Source organism: Rhinichthys klamathensis, unplaced genomic scaffold (assembly GCF_029890125.1).
Source record: "Rhinichthys klamathensis goyatoka isolate OS25496 unplaced genomic scaffold, OSU_Roscu_1.1 h1tg000254l_1, whole genome shotgun sequence".
In the NCBI taxonomy this organism is placed as follows: Eukaryota; Metazoa; Chordata; class Actinopteri; order Cypriniformes; family Leuciscidae; genus Rhinichthys; species Rhinichthys klamathensis.
In genome coordinates this window covers 4410162-4428925 of record NW_026606776.1, presented here as the reverse complement: position 1 = coordinate 4428925, position 18764 = coordinate 4410162, and the positions used below count along the sequence as shown (strand labels likewise).

At 35.8% G+C, this 18764-nt stretch overlaps 2 protein-coding genes across 2 annotated transcripts in view; both read left to right on the top strand.

The window, feature by feature from the left end:
* dock9b (dedicator of cytokinesis 9b) overlaps nucleotides 1-2860 on the top strand; it is a 93696-nt gene extending 90836 nt beyond the window's left edge. Inside the window, exons 51-53 of the mRNA XM_056266816.1 lie at nucleotides 1459-1559; nucleotides 1652-1790; nucleotides 2672-2860. Coding sequence (XP_056122791.1) covers nucleotides 1459-1559; nucleotides 1652-1790; nucleotides 2672-2797 — 366 coding nt within the window. The 3' untranslated portion in view covers nucleotides 2798-2860. The remainder of the gene's footprint in view (nucleotides 1-1458; nucleotides 1560-1651; nucleotides 1791-2671) is intronic.
* Nucleotides 2861-5128: 2268 nt separating this feature from the next.
* Nucleotides 5129-18540, top strand: slc15a1b (solute carrier family 15 member 1b). Its single transcript, XM_056266819.1, has 23 exons — nucleotides 5129-5237; nucleotides 5477-5508; nucleotides 5670-5754; nucleotides 5907-6048; nucleotides 7230-7349; nucleotides 7566-7665; nucleotides 9308-9398; nucleotides 9525-9608; nucleotides 9725-9807; nucleotides 11152-11238; nucleotides 11331-11420; nucleotides 11541-11585; nucleotides 11800-11832; nucleotides 13796-13884; nucleotides 13970-14051; nucleotides 14260-14379; nucleotides 15628-15759; nucleotides 15884-15930; nucleotides 16012-16119; nucleotides 16239-16353; nucleotides 17622-17759; nucleotides 17839-17946; nucleotides 18059-18540. Exons 1-23 carry the CDS (start codon nucleotides 5231-5233, stop codon nucleotides 18278-18280), a joined length of 2160 nt encoding a protein of 719 aa, XP_056122794.1. The 5' UTR covers nucleotides 5129-5230; the 3' UTR covers nucleotides 18281-18540.
* Nucleotides 18541-18764: the final 224 nt, after the last annotated feature.

Sequence of the window (18764 nt, the reverse complement as noted above, 5' to 3'; positions counted from 1 at the left end):
GGTGTGAACGCGTCTTCATTTAGGCGCTAGTTTTGTTTGACTTGAAGCTGCGCTGCGCAGACCAATCGGTGTATGACCATGTTTGAACATCTTTGAATAGAAGCTTCGTGTTGTCATCTCGAGACTACGGTAATTACGACCTGGCGTGAACGCAGCAAATGAAAACTTACTTAGCAACCATAACAACAAAGGAAACAATGTCGACAAACTAAAAAAGTCCTTGAAAATTAAACGGGAACAACAACAGAACGAGACAATAATAATATTTAAACTAACACTGGTTAGAATGCAGAATACCAGAATGCACTGCAATTTTATTAAAAATGCATTATTTTATTTTAGCCAATATTTGTGTGTACAATGTTGTTAGCTAAGCAACATGCTAACATGTTTACCCTTTAGTTGCTCCTCATGTACAGAATCAATTACTTTTTAATTACACATTATGCACTGCAGCAATTGATATGCAAATGCTCCATAATGTTAATTTTTAGTGCCATGAAAACTGATCCAGTGATTATTTTTGCTGGCAAAACATCCTGTTTTTGATCGGATTTTCTGTAGCTACAATAAAAAATACACTAATGGGGTCAGTAAGATTTTTGAAAATAATTGTATTGTATTTTATTCATCAAGGACACATTAAATGGATCAACGTTGAATTTAAAGACATTTATAATGTTACATATTTCAAATAAATGGAATCCTGCAAAAATAATGTATTATGGATTTCACAAAAATACAACACAATGGTTATAATAAGAAATGTTTCTTGAGTAACAAATTAGGATATTAGACTGATTTCTGAAGGATCATGTGATAATGAAGACTGGAGTAATGATGCTACAAATTCAGCCATCACAGTAATAGATTGACATTGTAATAATATTTTACATTATTACTGTTTTTACTGCATTTTTTATAAAATAAATGCAGCCTTAGTGAACGTAAGAGAACATATTATTTCAAAAACATAAAAAAAATCTTACAGACCCCAAACTTATGAACAGTATAACTGGAAAAAACTAAATTCATACCTATAGTTGTGTAGCCCACTAAACATTTTGGGCTGTTCATGTACGGGACGGCTACTATGGACTAATAATAAAGCAACTTGGTAATTTCTAAAATTAAAATCTCTGTCAGTAGACAAGGCACCTCAATAGGTATTGAAACAAAGCAATCGTGTTGATTCGCAAGCACTTTCACCCCAAGTTTGGCATGTTTAGAATTCAGTTAAGCCATTATTTAGTTCCATTCTTCCTTGTAGAGACGTTCTTCCTTTTGCACTGATGTTACATTTTTTGGTTATTTTCATGGTGACACTTTCAGTCATTTATTTCCTGCAAAAAAAAGAAAAGAAAAGAAAAAAAACCTGCCCCAAGTACACTTTTACCGTTACATCACACACACACAGATTTGAACTTATCTATTTTTCCATAAATGCTTTCTCTTTAGGTCAATGCTGGGCCACTTGCGTATGCCAGAGCTTTCCTTGATGACGCCTGCGCCAAAAAATACCCAGATAACAAAGTCAAACAGCTTAAAGAGGTCTTCAGGTATATAACCACCGTTTGAAAAGCCTTTCAAGATCTCCACACAAATGCCTGCTTTCTTATTATACGTGTTTATGTGGTGTTTGTGTATGCAGGCAGTTTGTTGAGGCATGTGGACAGGCTTTAGCTGTAAATGAAAGGCTGATCAAGGAGGACCAACAGGAATATCATGATGAGATGAAAGCCAGTTACAAAGACCTGGCCAGAGAGCTTTCACACATCATGCATGAACAGGTAACCACACACATACACACAAATCTTGGTTCCCTAATGGCCTCGATATACTCATGGGAAAGTTCTTTTTCACTTTTCACTTAGGGATAAAAACAAGTTTGATATACAGTATCTTAGCAGCAATATGCTGTTAGCAAACGTCCCGACGCCACCCCTAGGAGCAGCGTTTAAATGAATATGTAAATATGTGCTTCGCTTCCCTCTCAATAACAAAATAAACACGCAACAGAAATGTGTGGTGAGAAAACAACAGTTAAGAAAGCATCTGATCATAGCGATGTGGACATGTTTGCATGAGCTCGGAAATTTTCCACTTCAGTCCTGTCACGTTACGTTCATTTAAAGCACTTTATACAATAGGTTGCTTTAAAGCAAGCAGCTTTACAGTATTAATCATGAAAAAATTATAATTACTTGTGTTCATGTTTTTGCTCATGTCTGACCTCAATGCACTGAACGGAATATTTCCCCTTCAAAGAAGGCGGGGCTTCAGAGCCTGCCTATTACGTAGTTGGCGTGGACCAATGGTAGTTTGTTACCAGCTGGAGCAAACTTTTTCGGAAAGTTTGCTTTGGAAAGCTATTTCAACTTCCTTTTGGCCTCATTTAGTTCAAAATGACATCACACCAGTTTGTTCTTCGATTTCAATTGAAGTATATCGGGGCCTTTACGCCAATGGAAACACATGGAATAAGAAATACACTAGTAGTTTACCGTGAATGTTTGGTTTGTGTTTAATATTCACTCGTTCTCTCTCTCTTTTGTGCTGGCCTTTGTAGATCGGATGGTAATAATGCAATGAATTCTTCATATTTTTTAGAAATTCAGTACACCTCAAGTTTCCGTGTTCTTTCTCATCCTGCACTCTTCCTCTTTGTCAGATCTCCGCTGTGGAGGGCGGAACCAAGAGCGCTCTTTCTGATTCGCTGCATATTTTCAATGCCATCAGTGGCACGCCCGGCGGCACCACCCTGCATGGCATGCCTAGCTCCGCCTCCTCCGTGTGACTTCTCACCCCTGGCCTTAAAGCTCTGACCCTTCCCACAGCCGGAGAGACGGACAGACTGGAATGCATCGAAAGCGGAAGAACCAAAAAAGAATGGTATTTCATTGTCAGCCTGGTTTCTACTCAGTCTGTAATGGATCGCCCATCTATCAGAATCCAGGACACGAGGACAGATCAGGTGTGTCCGGTCTTTGGAATGGCCTGTTACTATTCCCATGTGACTGACATAATTGAAAGAGGGTGTTTTTGTTCTTCTCTCATCCTCTCCAGTCCTCCGTTCACAGGTGTTTCCTGTAGAGACTATCACTTTTATTTCCACAACCAGAACAACTTGAGAAAAAAAAAAGCCTTTTTACTTTTACATTCTTACATTTTCATGCTTCATCTTTCCATGTATTTCCCCATTCTGGATGTTAATTGCTGCTCTGTGCTGAGAGAGAAGCTGCGACATCACTTCCTGTGTCTGAGGCAGTAGCGGTCCATCGATTGGTAGCAAAGAGAATATAACTGTGCTTTAGTGTAGCAGGAAGTTTGAGCTTTACTGTACAAAATACCCATGATCACCTGAGCCACTCAAGCTTTTTAGCCCACACTTCCATTGTTTTCCCCTTGTTTAGATAAAAGCCAAGGAACAAGTGCTGTTTCTTTGTAGCTGAGGTGCAATAATTCTGTCTTTGTCTCGTTTTGGTTCCCTTAAGATCTCTTGCCAAAGGCTAGATGTGAAATATATATATATATATATGGACAAAAGAATAAACAAGGATTTTTATAACCATTTATGTTTGTTTAAATGTACATTGTTTTGTATCGGGGGTTAGATATGGGGGGTATTTTTATTTAAAAGAATCTGTTCTGGAAAGATATTAATGTCCCTAAAATCTCTGAATAAAATGTATTATCTTAAGTTCTTGTTTTTCATTCAAAGTTGCTCCCTATAAACATATTTATTTTATTCATCTTTATTACTGTGAACTTTATTATTCACCAACCAATATCCTTATGAAGATCATTAGAAACTAATTTGTTTTCCTCATATCTATATGTTTGGTTTATGGCGTACCACCTTTAGCACGATTGCAAAAACATTGGCCTATCTTTTATGCTGTTACAGTATATGTGATTGTTGCCACTTTTAAAGCACCCAAACATTATATATTGTTCAAAAGAGATATAGAATTTTGACGGGAGTATAAGATTTAATTTAGCTTTTTAAAGTGCATTCTGAACAAAACCTGCTGACTTGCTCTCAATCTACACACACAGTCGCTCATGCCGAACTGCCCCTGCCCCTCCCCCCTCCAGCATTGTCACCATTGTATCGCAGCAACATCTCTGTGTGGATGAGGGCAGTTTGTTTACTTCTCTCTTCCAATGAATTAGACATCTCCAAACACCTTTCACCTAATGTGAGTCTTCATGTCCAGGTTATCTTCTGCTTTTCAGTGCACTTAGCTTATGCAAGCCATTTCAACATTGTTTAACAGCTGACAGTGTGCTTTGTGAAAGTGTCATTCACAACACTCTAACTTAGCAGTCAGTAAATCCCATAATGTAAATGGGACTTATCTATGCAGCTGCTGCGTTTGTCTATGTTATGGGGATTTCTCTGGACAACGTGATCAATGGCATTATTGGGGGTATTTAGAACAATCATGTGATGTTGGGAATGTTTTGATGCGCCAGCATAATTTATCATATCTAATCAACTGTAGTAAGCTGTTTCAGATAGAAAAGTTAAATATTATTTTAAATCAGCCTCCATTTAAACTTCATTCGTGGGAGTCATATTTTAAGGTTTTGTAAGATAAACATAATTATTATTGGGTAGATACAACATTAACAACAGAAAAGTGTATTTAAATGACTTGAAATTATTTTTTAAAGAATATAAAATAAAAATAACTATTGTTTCATGTTTAAATCTTTGATTTTACTTTTTATATATATATATATATATATATATATATATAATATGGGAAACAATGATGTTTAGTGCTTTTCTATATAGGTTTTTTTTTTTTTTTTTTTTTTTGAATGATGAAAAAATAAGTATATTAATTACTCATTGACTTGCCTGTTTTATTACAAAGGCCAAAAAGTCCTATCGTTTGATTGGCTTTATAACTTGATAAGAGTTCCATAAATAACTAAACTGTTCCTCAATTGCCTCCTCCCACTCATACGCACACACATAGTCACAGGTCACAAATGCTGTCATAAACATTTACCTCAATCTTTTTTTTAACACAGTGGTGGACAAGGAAACATTTTATTGTCCAGAGTCTATAAAACCTTGTTACCTGTCTCCGTCAGAGTACATCTCTGTCTCAGATAGTGTGTGTGTGTGTGTGAGAGTGATAGAGAGTGAGTGAGTGTGCATCTCTATATTAAAGGATATTCTTTACAAGAGGACTAGTTGGCAGTCTCAGTCATCATGGCAGGTGAGTAAACCTGGATGTTTATGGGCACAAAATAATAATAATTCCTGTTAACTTTGGATTTGTACATCTGAATTTATAGCTAAGAGAGAGTTAATGTGTTTATTCTTTGCTTAAACAAGATGATGCACAATTTGTGCAAGTTTATGTTACAATGTGAAGACATTTGAAATAACTCAATTCAAATTTAATCCATATTAGGACTGTTTTAATGACATTTTCATTGTACATAATTTCTGCAGACACCGAGGGAAAAAAGGAGAGGAAAGAAAGGGTGAGAACTCTATATTATACATGTATATATATACACAGATCAACACATAATTAGTAAGCATTATGTTTTATAGGATAATCATATAAAACATATTATAATACTAATATGCCAGAGCACATTATTAGGGAATATTTTAATTGAGCTGTGATTTTTCATTGTAGCCAAGTTGCTTGGGATATCCTGTCAGTATATTTTTCATTGTGGTGAATGAGTTCTGTGAGCGATTCTCCTACTATGGCATGAAAGGTAAGAATACACAAAAAATATACACACATGAAATAATGTCAACCTTCATCTCTGTTTTACTTGTTCCTGCAAAATGACCATAGATGGTCTCACACAGCTGACACTTTTTCTTCTTATTTCACATTGTTTTCTTTCCTTTCTCTGTTTTGCAGCGGTGCTGGTGCTGTACTTCAAGTATTTTATTGGTTGGGACAATGATTTTTCCACCACCATCTACCACACGTTCGTGGCTCTGTGCTACCTAACACCCATCATGGGGGCCATAATTGCAGACTCGTGGCTGGGCAAGTTCAAGTGAGTTTTAGAATTATGTTCAAAATGGACCATGTACCATACTATCCCTATTAGGAATCCAATATGCAGTATACCAAGTCAGGGACTTTTTTATTCTAAGCACCCTAGCTATGATGATCAATGTAAAGGACAATTTGCCTGAAATTTCAAAACAGCTACATGGCATTCAAAAGTTTGAAGTAAAAAAAAAAAAAAAAAAAAATGTATACTTTTATTCATCAAGGATGCATTCAATTACTCAAAAGTGAAAGTAAAGACTTTTACATTCTTACAAAAGATTTCCATTTTAAACAATGCTGTTCTGATAATTTATCTAATCTAATAATCTGATATTCTTGAGTAGCAAATCAGCATATTAGAATGATTTCTGAACGATCATGTGACTGAAGACTGGAGTGATAGCAGTTTCCTGCGGATCTAGGCAGGTGGTGCTGGGGAGGTGGAGGGGCTAAATTAAGAATTTGCATAGCGCACAGAGTTTCATGGCTAAACTATTCATTTAAATATACTAAAATAGAAGACAGTTCTTTTAAATAGTAAGAATATTTTATTTTTACTGTATTTTTGATCAAATAAATTTTGACAAACTTTTGAATGGCAGTGTGTGTATTTTAAAACCCATTGTGTGGCAAATAGTAAGTGTAGAATTAAATTTTTTTTAAAACAATCATGGAAATATTATTACATTTAAAATAATTATCAATAACTCTATTTGCATAATAATTTAATTAAATTTTTGGTAACACTTTAGTTTAGGATGCAATTCTCACTATTAACCAGTTGCTTATTAGCATGCATAATTACTAAGATATTGGCTGTTTATTAGTACTTATAAATCACATTCTGCATGACCATACATCCCTTAACCCATATCCAATTCCTACAAAAATACCTAAACTTAACTACCTTACTAACTATTAATAAGCACTAATTAGGAGTTTATTTAGGCAAAAGTCGTAGGATTTTTGCTCCACGCATGCATCCTCTTTGATCGTAGAAAATTCCTGTGCATATGTGGAGCAAATATCTCGGTTAAGGAGTGTTGTGCACGCAAGTTAAGGTGTTTCAACTGTCCCTCTGTTCTAACTGTACATGGTCTACCCTACTAAGTACCCATAGTCAAAAGACTTATGTGTGTGTATATGTATTTGTACATTACCCCTCATCTCGACTTTTCCCAGGACTATTGTGTACCTGTCCATAGTGTACACCATTGGCCAGGTGATCATGGCTGTGAGTGCCATCCATGACATCACAGATACCAATAGAGACGGTGTTCCTGAAAATATGACCTTTCATATGTGAGTTACCGCTTGGGACATGTTTTATCATTAACAGATTGGAAATATTATTGTGAATATGAGCCAAAGAAAACAAATAGCATGATCTTTATTAGGTGCCACATAAAACAAACATATTTAAATGTACTGGCATTGCTATTGTTGCTTTATTTCATCACATTATTTGCATGATCAGAGTGTCTTTAGTGTGAATTTAAATTTCCTCTCTTATCTTAGTGCCTTGTCCATGCTGGGACTCATCCTCATTGCCTTGGGAACAGGAGGTATTAAACCCTGTGTGGCAGCGTTTGGAGGAGATCAGTTTGAAGATCACCAGGCATGTGGACTCTTATACACACACGCACACACACGCACACACACACACACACACACACACACACACACATATACATGCATTTAACAGACACACACCCATCCCTAATCAGATATTAAAGAGGATGAACTGTGTCTGTGTAAATCAGCTGTTATCAGCTCAAGGTTAAGTCTCTGATATTGAGTGCTAGAGATGAACAAATAGAGATATGAAGTGACTACACGTGGATTCCTACACCCCCTCCGCCCCTGCCACAGGGATGTGAGGTCTAAAGGCCAGTAGACAAAGTGTGAAACATGCTGTGTGACACATTGAAGCCCAATGTTAGAGAAAAACGTATGTGTCTATTAGGGTAATAGATCAACATTCCTCATATTGTAACATTTTGTTTCAGACACGCTTGCATGTTTTCAGGCAGTACACATTTCTGAGGAACTTTCCCAACACTGAAAAAGTTCAGAATTATTGTTGTTTGGAAGAAATTAATACACTGTAAACACTAACACTCAATTAATTGGTTTGAGTAGGGCAAACTTAAATTAAACAGATTAGTTCAATCAAATTAACTTTTGTGAGTATTTAGAACGTACTTTTTCTTTTGAGTTCACTGACACCTTTTAAGTAATCTGAATTGTTTCATTGGTTTGAGTTTTATAAACTTGTTTCTTTTTATTTAGACAAGCTTAAATTTAACTGAAACTGGGCTGAGCATTTTCCAGCACTCGACACTCGAAAGGGAGAGTAAATGCTAAATTTAAGAGTTATATCATGTTTTTTAAGAGTTATATCATGTTTTTTGTGCACGATTAATGTTAAGTGGGAGATTTAGTAGTGTTTATTGTTTTGCTATGCTAATTTAGAAGAGTTTCTGTAATGATGGGTTTTTGGAGGGTTACATCACAGTGACAAGTTGAGCATGATGTGGTAAATATTTAATATTGCCGTACTCATTCAGCAATTGCTATGCTATTCTAATGCTATCAAAGCATTGTGTTACCAATTAGCAAGTTAGCATTTATTTATAATAGCTAGTTAAAGCTAAGTTTCCACTACTAAAAATATTTAAGTTGAAATTATGATCAGTTAAATGCATGAATTAGCTTACTCATACATTTGAATTACTCTTAACTTTAAAGATTTGTGTACAAAATAAAAATTTCTTAACTTAAAAATGTTGATGCAAGTGATTACCTAATTTTTTGGGGGGGTTTTCAAGGATGCATTGATCAAAAGTGACAGTAAAGACTTATATTTTAAATAAATGCTGTTCTACTGTATTTATCAAAAAATCCTTAAAAAGTATATCAGGGTCTCTATAAAAATATTAAGCTGTACAACATTTTGATAATAATAGGAAATGTTTCTTGAGCACCAAATCAGCATATTAGATTGATTTATGAAGGATCATGTGACACTGAAGACTGGAGCTGTCATCACAGGAATAAATTACATTTTCAAAATATATTAAAATAGTAAACAGTTATTTTAACTTGTAATAATAATTCTTAATAGTACTGTTTTTACTGTATTTTCCATACTGTATAATGCAGCCTTGTTAAGCATAAAAACTCTCAAAACATCAAAAAAAAAAGGACTGAATGTATGTATATATGTAATATTAATAATTATTTGTATTTTATTTCAGGAAAAACAAAGAAGTACTTTCTTTTCCATATTTTACCTGTCCATTAACGCTGGCAGTCTTCTCTCCACTCTCATCACACCAATTCTGAGATGTGTGTATTTTGTTAAAATCCGAATAGCAATTTTTTATATTTGTTGTTACATTTTTCATGGTGCATTGGTAAATACACATACGAACAATCTATCTTGTCTTTGTGTATATTTGTTCTGTTTTTCAGCTCAGGACTGTGGTATCTACTCAAAGCGGAGCTGTTTCCCGTTGGCCTTTGGGGTCCCTGCAGCTCTCATGGTGGTTGCTCTTGGTAAGTTACAGCAGGTTTCATTTACTCTTATTTATGCTAACATGTGCAAAACCATTTATGACCACTCGATGGCAGCCTTGATGGACTGAAGTTATTCTCTCTTTCTCTCTGTGCAGTTGTGTTCGTCGCAGGCCATGGCATGTACATCATGGAATCCCCCAAGGGCAACATCCTACTACAAGTCATGAAATGCATTGGAGTAAGAGCATCAACCTTATATTTACTTAAAGAAATAGTGTTAAAGTTTTTGGAAAAAATTGTGATCAAATGAGACTTCTCAAATACAGTTCACATCCCATTAGTAGTCTATGGGCCAAATTTACTGGCCCGCAAACCCTCTTTTGCCATTAAAATATGGTAAATATTACATTTTGCCGTACTTATTCAGCAATTGCTATGCTATGCTAATGCTATCAAAGCATTGTGTGTTACCAATTAGCAAGTTAGCATTTATTGAAATAGCTAAATAAAGCCAAGTTTCCACTACTAAAAATATTTAAGTTGAAATTACATGATCATTTTAAGGTAAATGTATGAATTCGCTTACTCAAATATTTCAAGTTAAGAGTAATTCAATTCAAATGTATGAGTACAAAATACAAATCTGCAAGTTCTGCTTTGAATTTCTTAACTTAAAATGTTTTTGTTAAAGTTTTTGGAAAAATTTATGATCAAATGAGACTTCTCAATTACAGTTCACATTCCATTAATAGACTATGAGCCAGATTTACTGGCCCGCAAACCCTCTTTTGGCATTAGAAAATACTGTCAGTATTTACTAAAGACACGCAGTGAAAACTTTTTTACGAGTTTCCCTTTCAGACGCAAAGTTGTATTCAAGTTTATTTACTAAGGTTTGCGCTAGTAAATTTACTGGTATTTGCGCCATTATTTAATGCCCAAAAAAAGCACGTCATAAATCAAACACTAATTTGCGCTGTTCTTGGTAGATTGTGTTGGTCATTATGGAAATTATCCGGCTGCGTCTGTGTTCTTTAATTTGTGCGTCACAATTTTCTAATTTGGCTTGTTTAGTAAATCTGGCCCTATTTAACTTATATGTTTGATAAACACCAATCGGAATTTAATATGCAAATATTATGTCACCACCGGCAGTAAATGCCAAACATTCAGTCAGTGACCTTTTAAAACGTATATATATATATCCTCCGTGAAGTGCATTAATGCACAGCTAGCCGTGGATAATCCTGCTTATACCTCTCTAATTAATTTAAATAAATGCTATAATTCATTAATTCAAATAAATGTAATCTTACGCACTACTTTATCTCTGTGTATGATTCAAAGTGGACAGAATACTATCTAACAAGGCGTAACTGACAAAAATACTCTTTATCAAATATTGCGCTCCAAACATCAATAACAGCTTTGAGTTGTTAATGCTGGCAAATGACCATGGTATAAGCGGGATAATCCATGGCTTATCCCTTACATATTTAATTGTTGTGGTATGCAACATCAAGTCACATGGGAAAGGACTATCCAGTCTAACTAGATGATTGTTGTTTTTGTTTTCTTCTAGTTTGCAGTTAAAAACCGCTTTAAACACCGCAGTAAGCAATACCCAAAGAGAGAGCACTGGATGGACTGGGCAGATGAGAAATATGATGTACGTTACATTACAACAGGAAGATGTCCACACAGACATAACGAAGACTTTGACTGATATTCTGATATAATGAGACTGTGTCTTCTTTACAGAAACTCCTGATTGCTCAGGTGAAGATGGTATTGAAGGTGCTGTTCCTCTATATTCCTCTGCCGATGTTCTGGGCCTTATTTGACCAGCAGGTCAGTGCACAAGCACACAATGATGCTACAAATGCCGTACTCAACTATTTGTTCTTACACAAACACTCATCTGTTTTCCGGCTTGATGTTAAATCAATGTGAGCTGTGTTGGTTTTCCAGGGCTCCCGTTGGACTCTTCAGGCCACCACTATGGACGGTAACTTTGTACGTTCGAAAAAGCTTTGCATTTCAACTGTTTTAAAGGAAACTATATCAAGGCAGTTATATTGCAATATTTTATATTATTCTTTTTCTCTCTCTCTCTCTCTCTCTCTCTCTCTCTCTCTCTCTCTCTCTCTCTCTCTCTCTCTCTCTCTCTCTCTCTCTCTCTCTCTCTCTCTCTCTCTCTCTCTCTCTCTCTCTCTCTGTGTCCTTATAGGGAGCGTTTATAATTCAGCCAGATATGATGCAGGTGAGGCCGATTTATGCTACACCGTTTTTTCTTGTATTTTACTATAATTGCATCCAGATTAACAGGATATGAAATGATCAGGATAATATGTGATGATGATATTACATTATTTGACATGATATTAGTTATTTTTGTATTAACGTGATCAAAAATACAGTAAAAACTGTAATATTGTGAAATATATTTATGATTTAAAATAACTGTTTTCTATTTTTTCAATTTGTTTCTGTGATGTCAAAGTTGAATTTTCAGCAGCCATCACTTATATATCACAGCCATATATATATATACAGGCCCTTCTCAAAAAATTAGCATATTGTGATAAAGTTAATTATTTTCCATAATGTAATGATAAAAATTAAACTTTCATATATTTTAGATTCATTGCACACCAACTGAAACATTTCAGGTCTTTTATTGTTTTAATACTGATGATTTTGGCATGCAGCTCATGAAAACCCAAAATTCCTATCTAAAAAAATTAGCATATCATGAAAAGGTTCTCTAAATGAGCTATTAACCTAATCATCTGAATCATCTAATTAACTCTAAACACCTGCAAAAGATTCCTGATACTTTTAAAAACTCCCAGCCTGTTTCATTACTCAAAACCGCAATCATGGGTAAAACTGCCGCCCTGACTGCTGTGCAGAAGGCCATCATTGACACCCTCAAGCAAGAGGGTAAGACAGAAAGAAATTTCTGAACAAATAGGCTGTTCCCAGAGTGCTGTATCAAGGCACCTCAGTGGGAAGTCTGTGGGAAGGAAAAAGTGTGGCAAAAAACGCTGCACAACGAGAAGAGGTGACCGGACCCTGAGGAAGATTGTGGAGAAGGACCGATTCCAGACCTTGGGGGACCTGCGGAAGCAGTGGACTGAGTCTGGAGTAGAAACATCCAGAGCCACCGTGCACAGGCGTGTGCAGGAAATGGGCTACAGGTGCCGCATTCTCCAGGTCAAGCCACTTTTGAACCAGAAACAGCGGCAGAAGCGCCTGACCTGGGCTACAGAGAAGCAGCACTGGACTGTTGCTCAGTGGTCCAAAGTACTTTTTTTCAGATGAAAGCAAATTTTGCATGTCATTCGGAAATCAAGGTGCCAGAGTCTGGAGGAAGACTGGGGAGAAGGAAATGCCAAAATGCCTGAAGTCCAGTGTCAAGTACCCACAGTCAGTGATGGTCTGGGGTGCCATGTCAGCTGCTGGTGTTGGTGCACTGTGTTTTATCAAGGGCAGGGTCAATGCAGCTAGCTATCAGGAGATTTTGGAGCACTTCATGCTTCCATCTGCTGAAAAGCTTTATGGAGATGAAGATTTCATTTTTCAGCACGACCTGGCACCTGCTCACAGTGCCAAAACCACTGGTAAATGGTTTACTGACCATGGTATTACTGTGCTCAATTGGCCTGCCAACTCTCCTGACCTGAACCCCATAGTGAATCTGTGGGATATTGTGAAGAGAAAGTTGAGAGACGCAAGACCCAACACTCTGGATGAGCTTAAGGCCGCTACCGAAGCATCCTGGGCCTCCATAACACCTCAGCAGTGCCACAGGCTGATTGCCTCCATGCCACGCCGCATTGAAGCAGTCATTTCTGCAAAAGGATTCCCGACCAAGTATTGAGTGCATAACTGAACATAATTATTTGAAGGTTGACTTTTTTTGTATTAAAAACACTTCTTTTATTGGTCGGATGAAATATGCTTTATTTTTTGAGATAGGAATTTGGGGTTTTCATGAGCTGTATGCCAAAATCATCAGTATTAAAACAATAAAAGACCTGAAATATTTCAGTTGGTGTGCAATGAATCTAAAATATATGAAAGTTTAATTTTTATCATTACATTATGGAAAATAATGAACTTTATCACAATATGCTAATTTTTTGAGAAGGACCTGTATTATATAATTCTAATCGTGCATTTGTACTCACACTGATGTCATCATTTGTGCTGTGGTGCAGATCGTGAATCCCGTGCTGATTGTGATTATGGTGCCGATCATGGACTCTGCAATTTACCCACTTATCAAAAAGTGCCATATTAACTTCACGTAAGTACTGGGCAACGTATTGAAGTTGCATGTGTGATTGTGACACAACATGTTACGTGATCGTGTGATTTGCCGTTATTTCCAGGCCCCTGCGGAGGATGACTGTCGGGATGCTGGTTGCAGCGTTAGCGTTTGTGGCTGCTGCTCTTTTGCAGATTCAAATTGACGTAATTATCAAACAGATCCTTTGCAATCTAGCAGATATGTTGCAAATCTCACACACAAAACCTGATCCTTGAAGATTGTAATTGGTACTTGATGCTTATTGGCTTGATTTATGCCTTATCTTTCTGGCACAATAGTCATCACAAAGGATTTTATATTCTGTTCGTTCTCTGCAAAGAAAATCAATGCCTGTGTCTTTTAATCCAACAGAAAACAATCCCCAAGTTCCCATCAAGCTCTGAAACCCAGGTGAAGTTCCTAAACTTGGAGAACAAATCTCTGCCTGTTATAGTGGCGGGACAAGAACCGTTTGTTGTTCCTGGATCTGATGTAAGTCCACACAATGGCACATCAAATTTAACCAAACAGTGTTTGAAAGAATTGGAAAACCAGAATTAAAAGAAAGTAAAAATGGGTAAATGGGTGTCTCTTAAACTATGGGAATGTTGGCGCTACTCAGAAACTTTTTACTCTCTCACTAGTATTTTTTAAATAATCTACTGTCATGCCTACTATGCAAACATCACAGGAGAAATGTCATTTTTATATATTTCCTTACTAAATAAAAATTCAGACTATAGTGTCATTTCCTTAAATTATGTATTCAGGTGTGTTCTCTGATGGAAATGACATTTAATTTAAAAATAAATGTTAAAAATCTTTTTAAATTGTTTTTTAAAACAAACTTACTTTGTCTTATAGTGTTATGTATCAAATACATAACCAATAAATACAATTTTACCCAATACAATTTTCTGGCCGCAATTGGTATTAACCCTTCATATTTTTCTTTAATATTATGGTTGTACACTAAATTTAGAAAAAACTTTATTAGGGGCAGAATTGTTTGTTTCGTTTGACTTTGACACTATAACTGAGAGACTTGTTTTGAAATAATTGGTGTTATTTTCAAAAAATACATTTTGAAATTGTTAATATAAATTTTTTTTCAACTTTCTAAGACACACTACTATTCAAATGTTTGGGGTCAGTAACAGTTTCTTTTTCTAAGAAATTATTAGTTTTTTTCAACAAGGATGCATTTTACAAGACTTTAAAATTCTGTTATTTACATTATATTTCATATAAAAAAAACGATTTATTCATGACAGTGTTCTGCAAAAATTTTTGTTGTTTTTTCTAAATAGATAATGATAAGAAAAGTTTGAGCAGCAAATCAGCATATAAGAATGATTTCTGAAGGATCATGTGACACTGAAGACTGGAGTAATGATGCTGAAAATTCAGCTTTGCCATCACAGGAATAAATTAGATTTTAAAATATATTCAAATAGAAAACATTTATTTTAAATAATGCAATAATATTTCATTGTATTTTTGAACAAAATAAATGCAGCCTTGGTGAGCATAAGAGACTTCTTTCAAAAACACAATAAAATCTGTCCGCAAACTTTAAATGATAGTGTATTTCAAAAATCTGTTAGTTTTCGTGAAAATCAACCCCTGGGTCATAAAGATGTCTGTAGTTGAAGGAACAATATGCACATGTATACTGTATGTAACCTGTACATAAACATCTTGCATTGCAAACTCTTTTATGTTGTTGTGCTCCCCCAGTCCTCAAATGAATACATGACACTTGACGCTATGAACGTTGCAGTCTCTGTGGGAGGAAGAAACACTACAGCTTCTTTCCTGAAGGAAATGAGGCACACAGTTTTAATCAATTCTGATGGAATGCTTGCGACTGTAAGTGTTCATTTTGGTATTTCCTTGCATATATGTTGACTATTTTCCTTGTCACAAGGACATAGTAGTTATAAGGCACTGTGTTCATGTGTTCTTCTGATCAACCCTTTATTTTCATTCACAGCTCAATGACACGCGTGAGAAACCGAGCCAAGGCTTGAATACCATCAGGTTTAGTGCATTTTTAATTATTTTGTAATATTGAAAATTAGTGGCTAATTCAAATTTATTAACAGCAAACATATGTTTTAGGTTTGTGAATAGCTTTAGGTCTCCGCTGAACATCACGATAAAGTCTGATGAGCTGAGTTTACTCTCTCCCTTGGAAGGATCAGAATACTTAATGGTTTCCCATGGCAAGTACGTGCCGCTGTGTACAAATACATAACACATACACAATAGCTGTCGTACAGATAAAATTGCAGAGCAAACAAGTTGCTAGGCTGCTTTTCTTCATTGATTTGATGTCCCCTTCCCAGAGCCAACTTTACTATTGTGAACGTAGATGGACAGAAGTGCTCCTACATCATGCAGCTGGGCTTCGGAAGCTCCTACACAGTCCTGATCCCCAGCAACTTCAGTTTTGGACTAAATGTAAGTCACATTACAGCCACAAATTATAGTGTGAACACTATTAGGAATGGTTAGGACTAGAAATAGTTCATCCATATATGAAAATTCTGCCATTTACTCCTTATCCGTTTAGTTATTTACATTTAATCATTTAGCAGATGCTTTTGTCCAAAGTGGCTTACAAATGAGGAGAACAGTAGAAACAATTATTTAGTTCAATCTGGCCATAGAATAAAAGTCAATAGGGTCCAGAACAACAGTGAATAGAAAGTTCAAAAGAACAGCATTTATCTGAAATAGACAGCTTTTGTAACACTGTACACTACCGTTCAAAAGTTTGGGGTCAGTAAGATATAAAAAAAAAAAAAAAAAAAAAAAACATTTATTTAGCAAGGATGCATTAAATTGATCAAAACTAACAGTAAAGACATTTATTATGTTATAAAATATTTCTATTTCAGATAAATGCTGTTCTTTTGAACCATTTCTATTGAAAAAAATTGAACAAAACAATAATAATAAATGTTTCTCGAGCAGCAAATCAGAACGATTTCTGAAGGATCATGTGACACTGAAAACTGGAGTAATGATGCTGAAAAGTCAGCTTTGCCATCACAGGAATAAATTACATTAAAAAAATATATTCAAATAGAAAAGTGTTTTTGAATTCTAATAATATTTCACAATATTTCTGTTTTTACTGTATTTTTTTATCAAATAAATGCAGCCTTACCTTGTTAAAAAAAAAAAAAAAAAAACCTTTTGAACGGTGCGTTTATAGTGCTGTCAAATTGATTAATTGCATCGAACATAAAAGTTTGTGTATATTGATATATATGAGCTAACTTTTAAGGGGCCTGCCGGATGACAAATATATTATTGATATATTAAAACATACCAACTTGATTGGAATGCTAATATGTAAACTACAATCATATATATATATATTTTTTAGAATTTATATATATTTTTTGTAATCACAAAATGAATTGTGGATAATTACACATAATACATATATACACACACACATACATATAAACAGCAAATAAAAAGCTTTGTCATAATTACAGCAGAAATACCTGAGGAAATATCTTACCTGATATTAGTGGGCCTTTGAATATTGTGTTGGATTATGAGGGGCCTTCAGGTCAAAGGTTGAGAAGCACTGCGTTAAACTACTGTTGACTTACTGTCCCTATAGTGGCTTAGTAGCAGATCTAGCAATGATTTGATTGGTTGTTCATCTGGAAAGTGTAAATAACAAAGCATCCATGTCTGAATGTGTGCAGTGTCACGAGACCATTAAAGCAGTGCAGGAAATTGAGCCGAACGGAGTCCACATGGCCTGGCAGATCATTCAGTACTTTTTGATGACCTGCGGAGAAGTGGTCTTCTCCGTCACCGGTCTGGACTTCTCCTATTCACAGGTATGGAGTGCTCTCTGGAACTCTCGATATGGAGAAACACTCAAATCATGTCTCATAACTTGGCTGTGCTCCTTTTTAGGCACCAAGCAATATGAAGTCAGTCCTCCAGGCTGGTTGGCTGTTGACTGTTGCTGTGGGGAACATCGTCGTGCTCATCGTGGCTGAGGCGGGCTCACTTCCAGATCAGGTATACCGGCCGCTAATCTTTTTTTTTCTTCTTCTAATAAAATCCTAGTCAAATGTGACTTCTGTTGGCATTTGTGTTCCTCAAGCTCATGGGTATCTATGTGTCATTCTAGTGGGCGGAATACCTGCTGTTTGCGTCGCTCCTGGTGGCCGTGAGTGTCATCTTTGCCATCATGGCTTACTTCTACACCTACATTGACCCAACAGAAATCGAGGCTCAATTTATGGAGCTCGAGCCAGAAGATAAGAAAAAGAAAGAGCTTGAAATGATGACGAAAGACAATGTGGCGTACGTACACAGCGAGGACACAGACGTCAAACAAACGAAGATCTAGACGCATCGCTTCTTTTTTTCTTTCTCCTTATCTGTGGTTTAAAAGTGTTGGTGTTCCATTTACTACTGATGGAAGAACCGATTTACCATTTTTATCACAGTTAGGATTGGATTTCTTATCGCAGAAAAGACAATCAGCCCAAGAAAAAGCTAATTCTATCTAAAATCGAATGGTGTTTGGGACACCGACCAAGGGCAGAAGGTTTGGTGGTTTCAGAGAGTATCAGACTGTTAAGATCAATGTTAAAGTGGCAGTGTGTCACTGTCACGCGTGTTGGTGCCTTTGCAGGCAGGTTTTATTTATAAGTGTATTATGTTTCTGTATTTGTGGTTAGAATATTTTCTCAAAGATTCAATGCCTCTAAATAATTTGTATAAATAGCCATTCATCTACAACACCAAGTAATGGGTAAGACAGTATTGTGTTAAGTAATTCATTTTCACCTTAAGTTAATGCTGTTATTTTGTGAATAGATTTGCATCAT

What these genes read in the sequence shown, in the direction of transcription:
- slc15a1b (XM_056266819.1), top strand. An exon ending in GAAAATATGACCTTTCATAT is followed by an intron (nt 7,350 to 7,565) that starts GTGAGTTACCGC and finishes CTCTTATCTTAG; the next exon opens with TGCCTTGTCCATGCTGGGAC. An exon ending in CATCACACCAATTCTGAGAT is followed by an intron (nt 9,399 to 9,524) that starts GTGTGTATTTTG and finishes TCTGTTTTTCAG; the next exon opens with CTCAGGACTGTGGTATCTAC.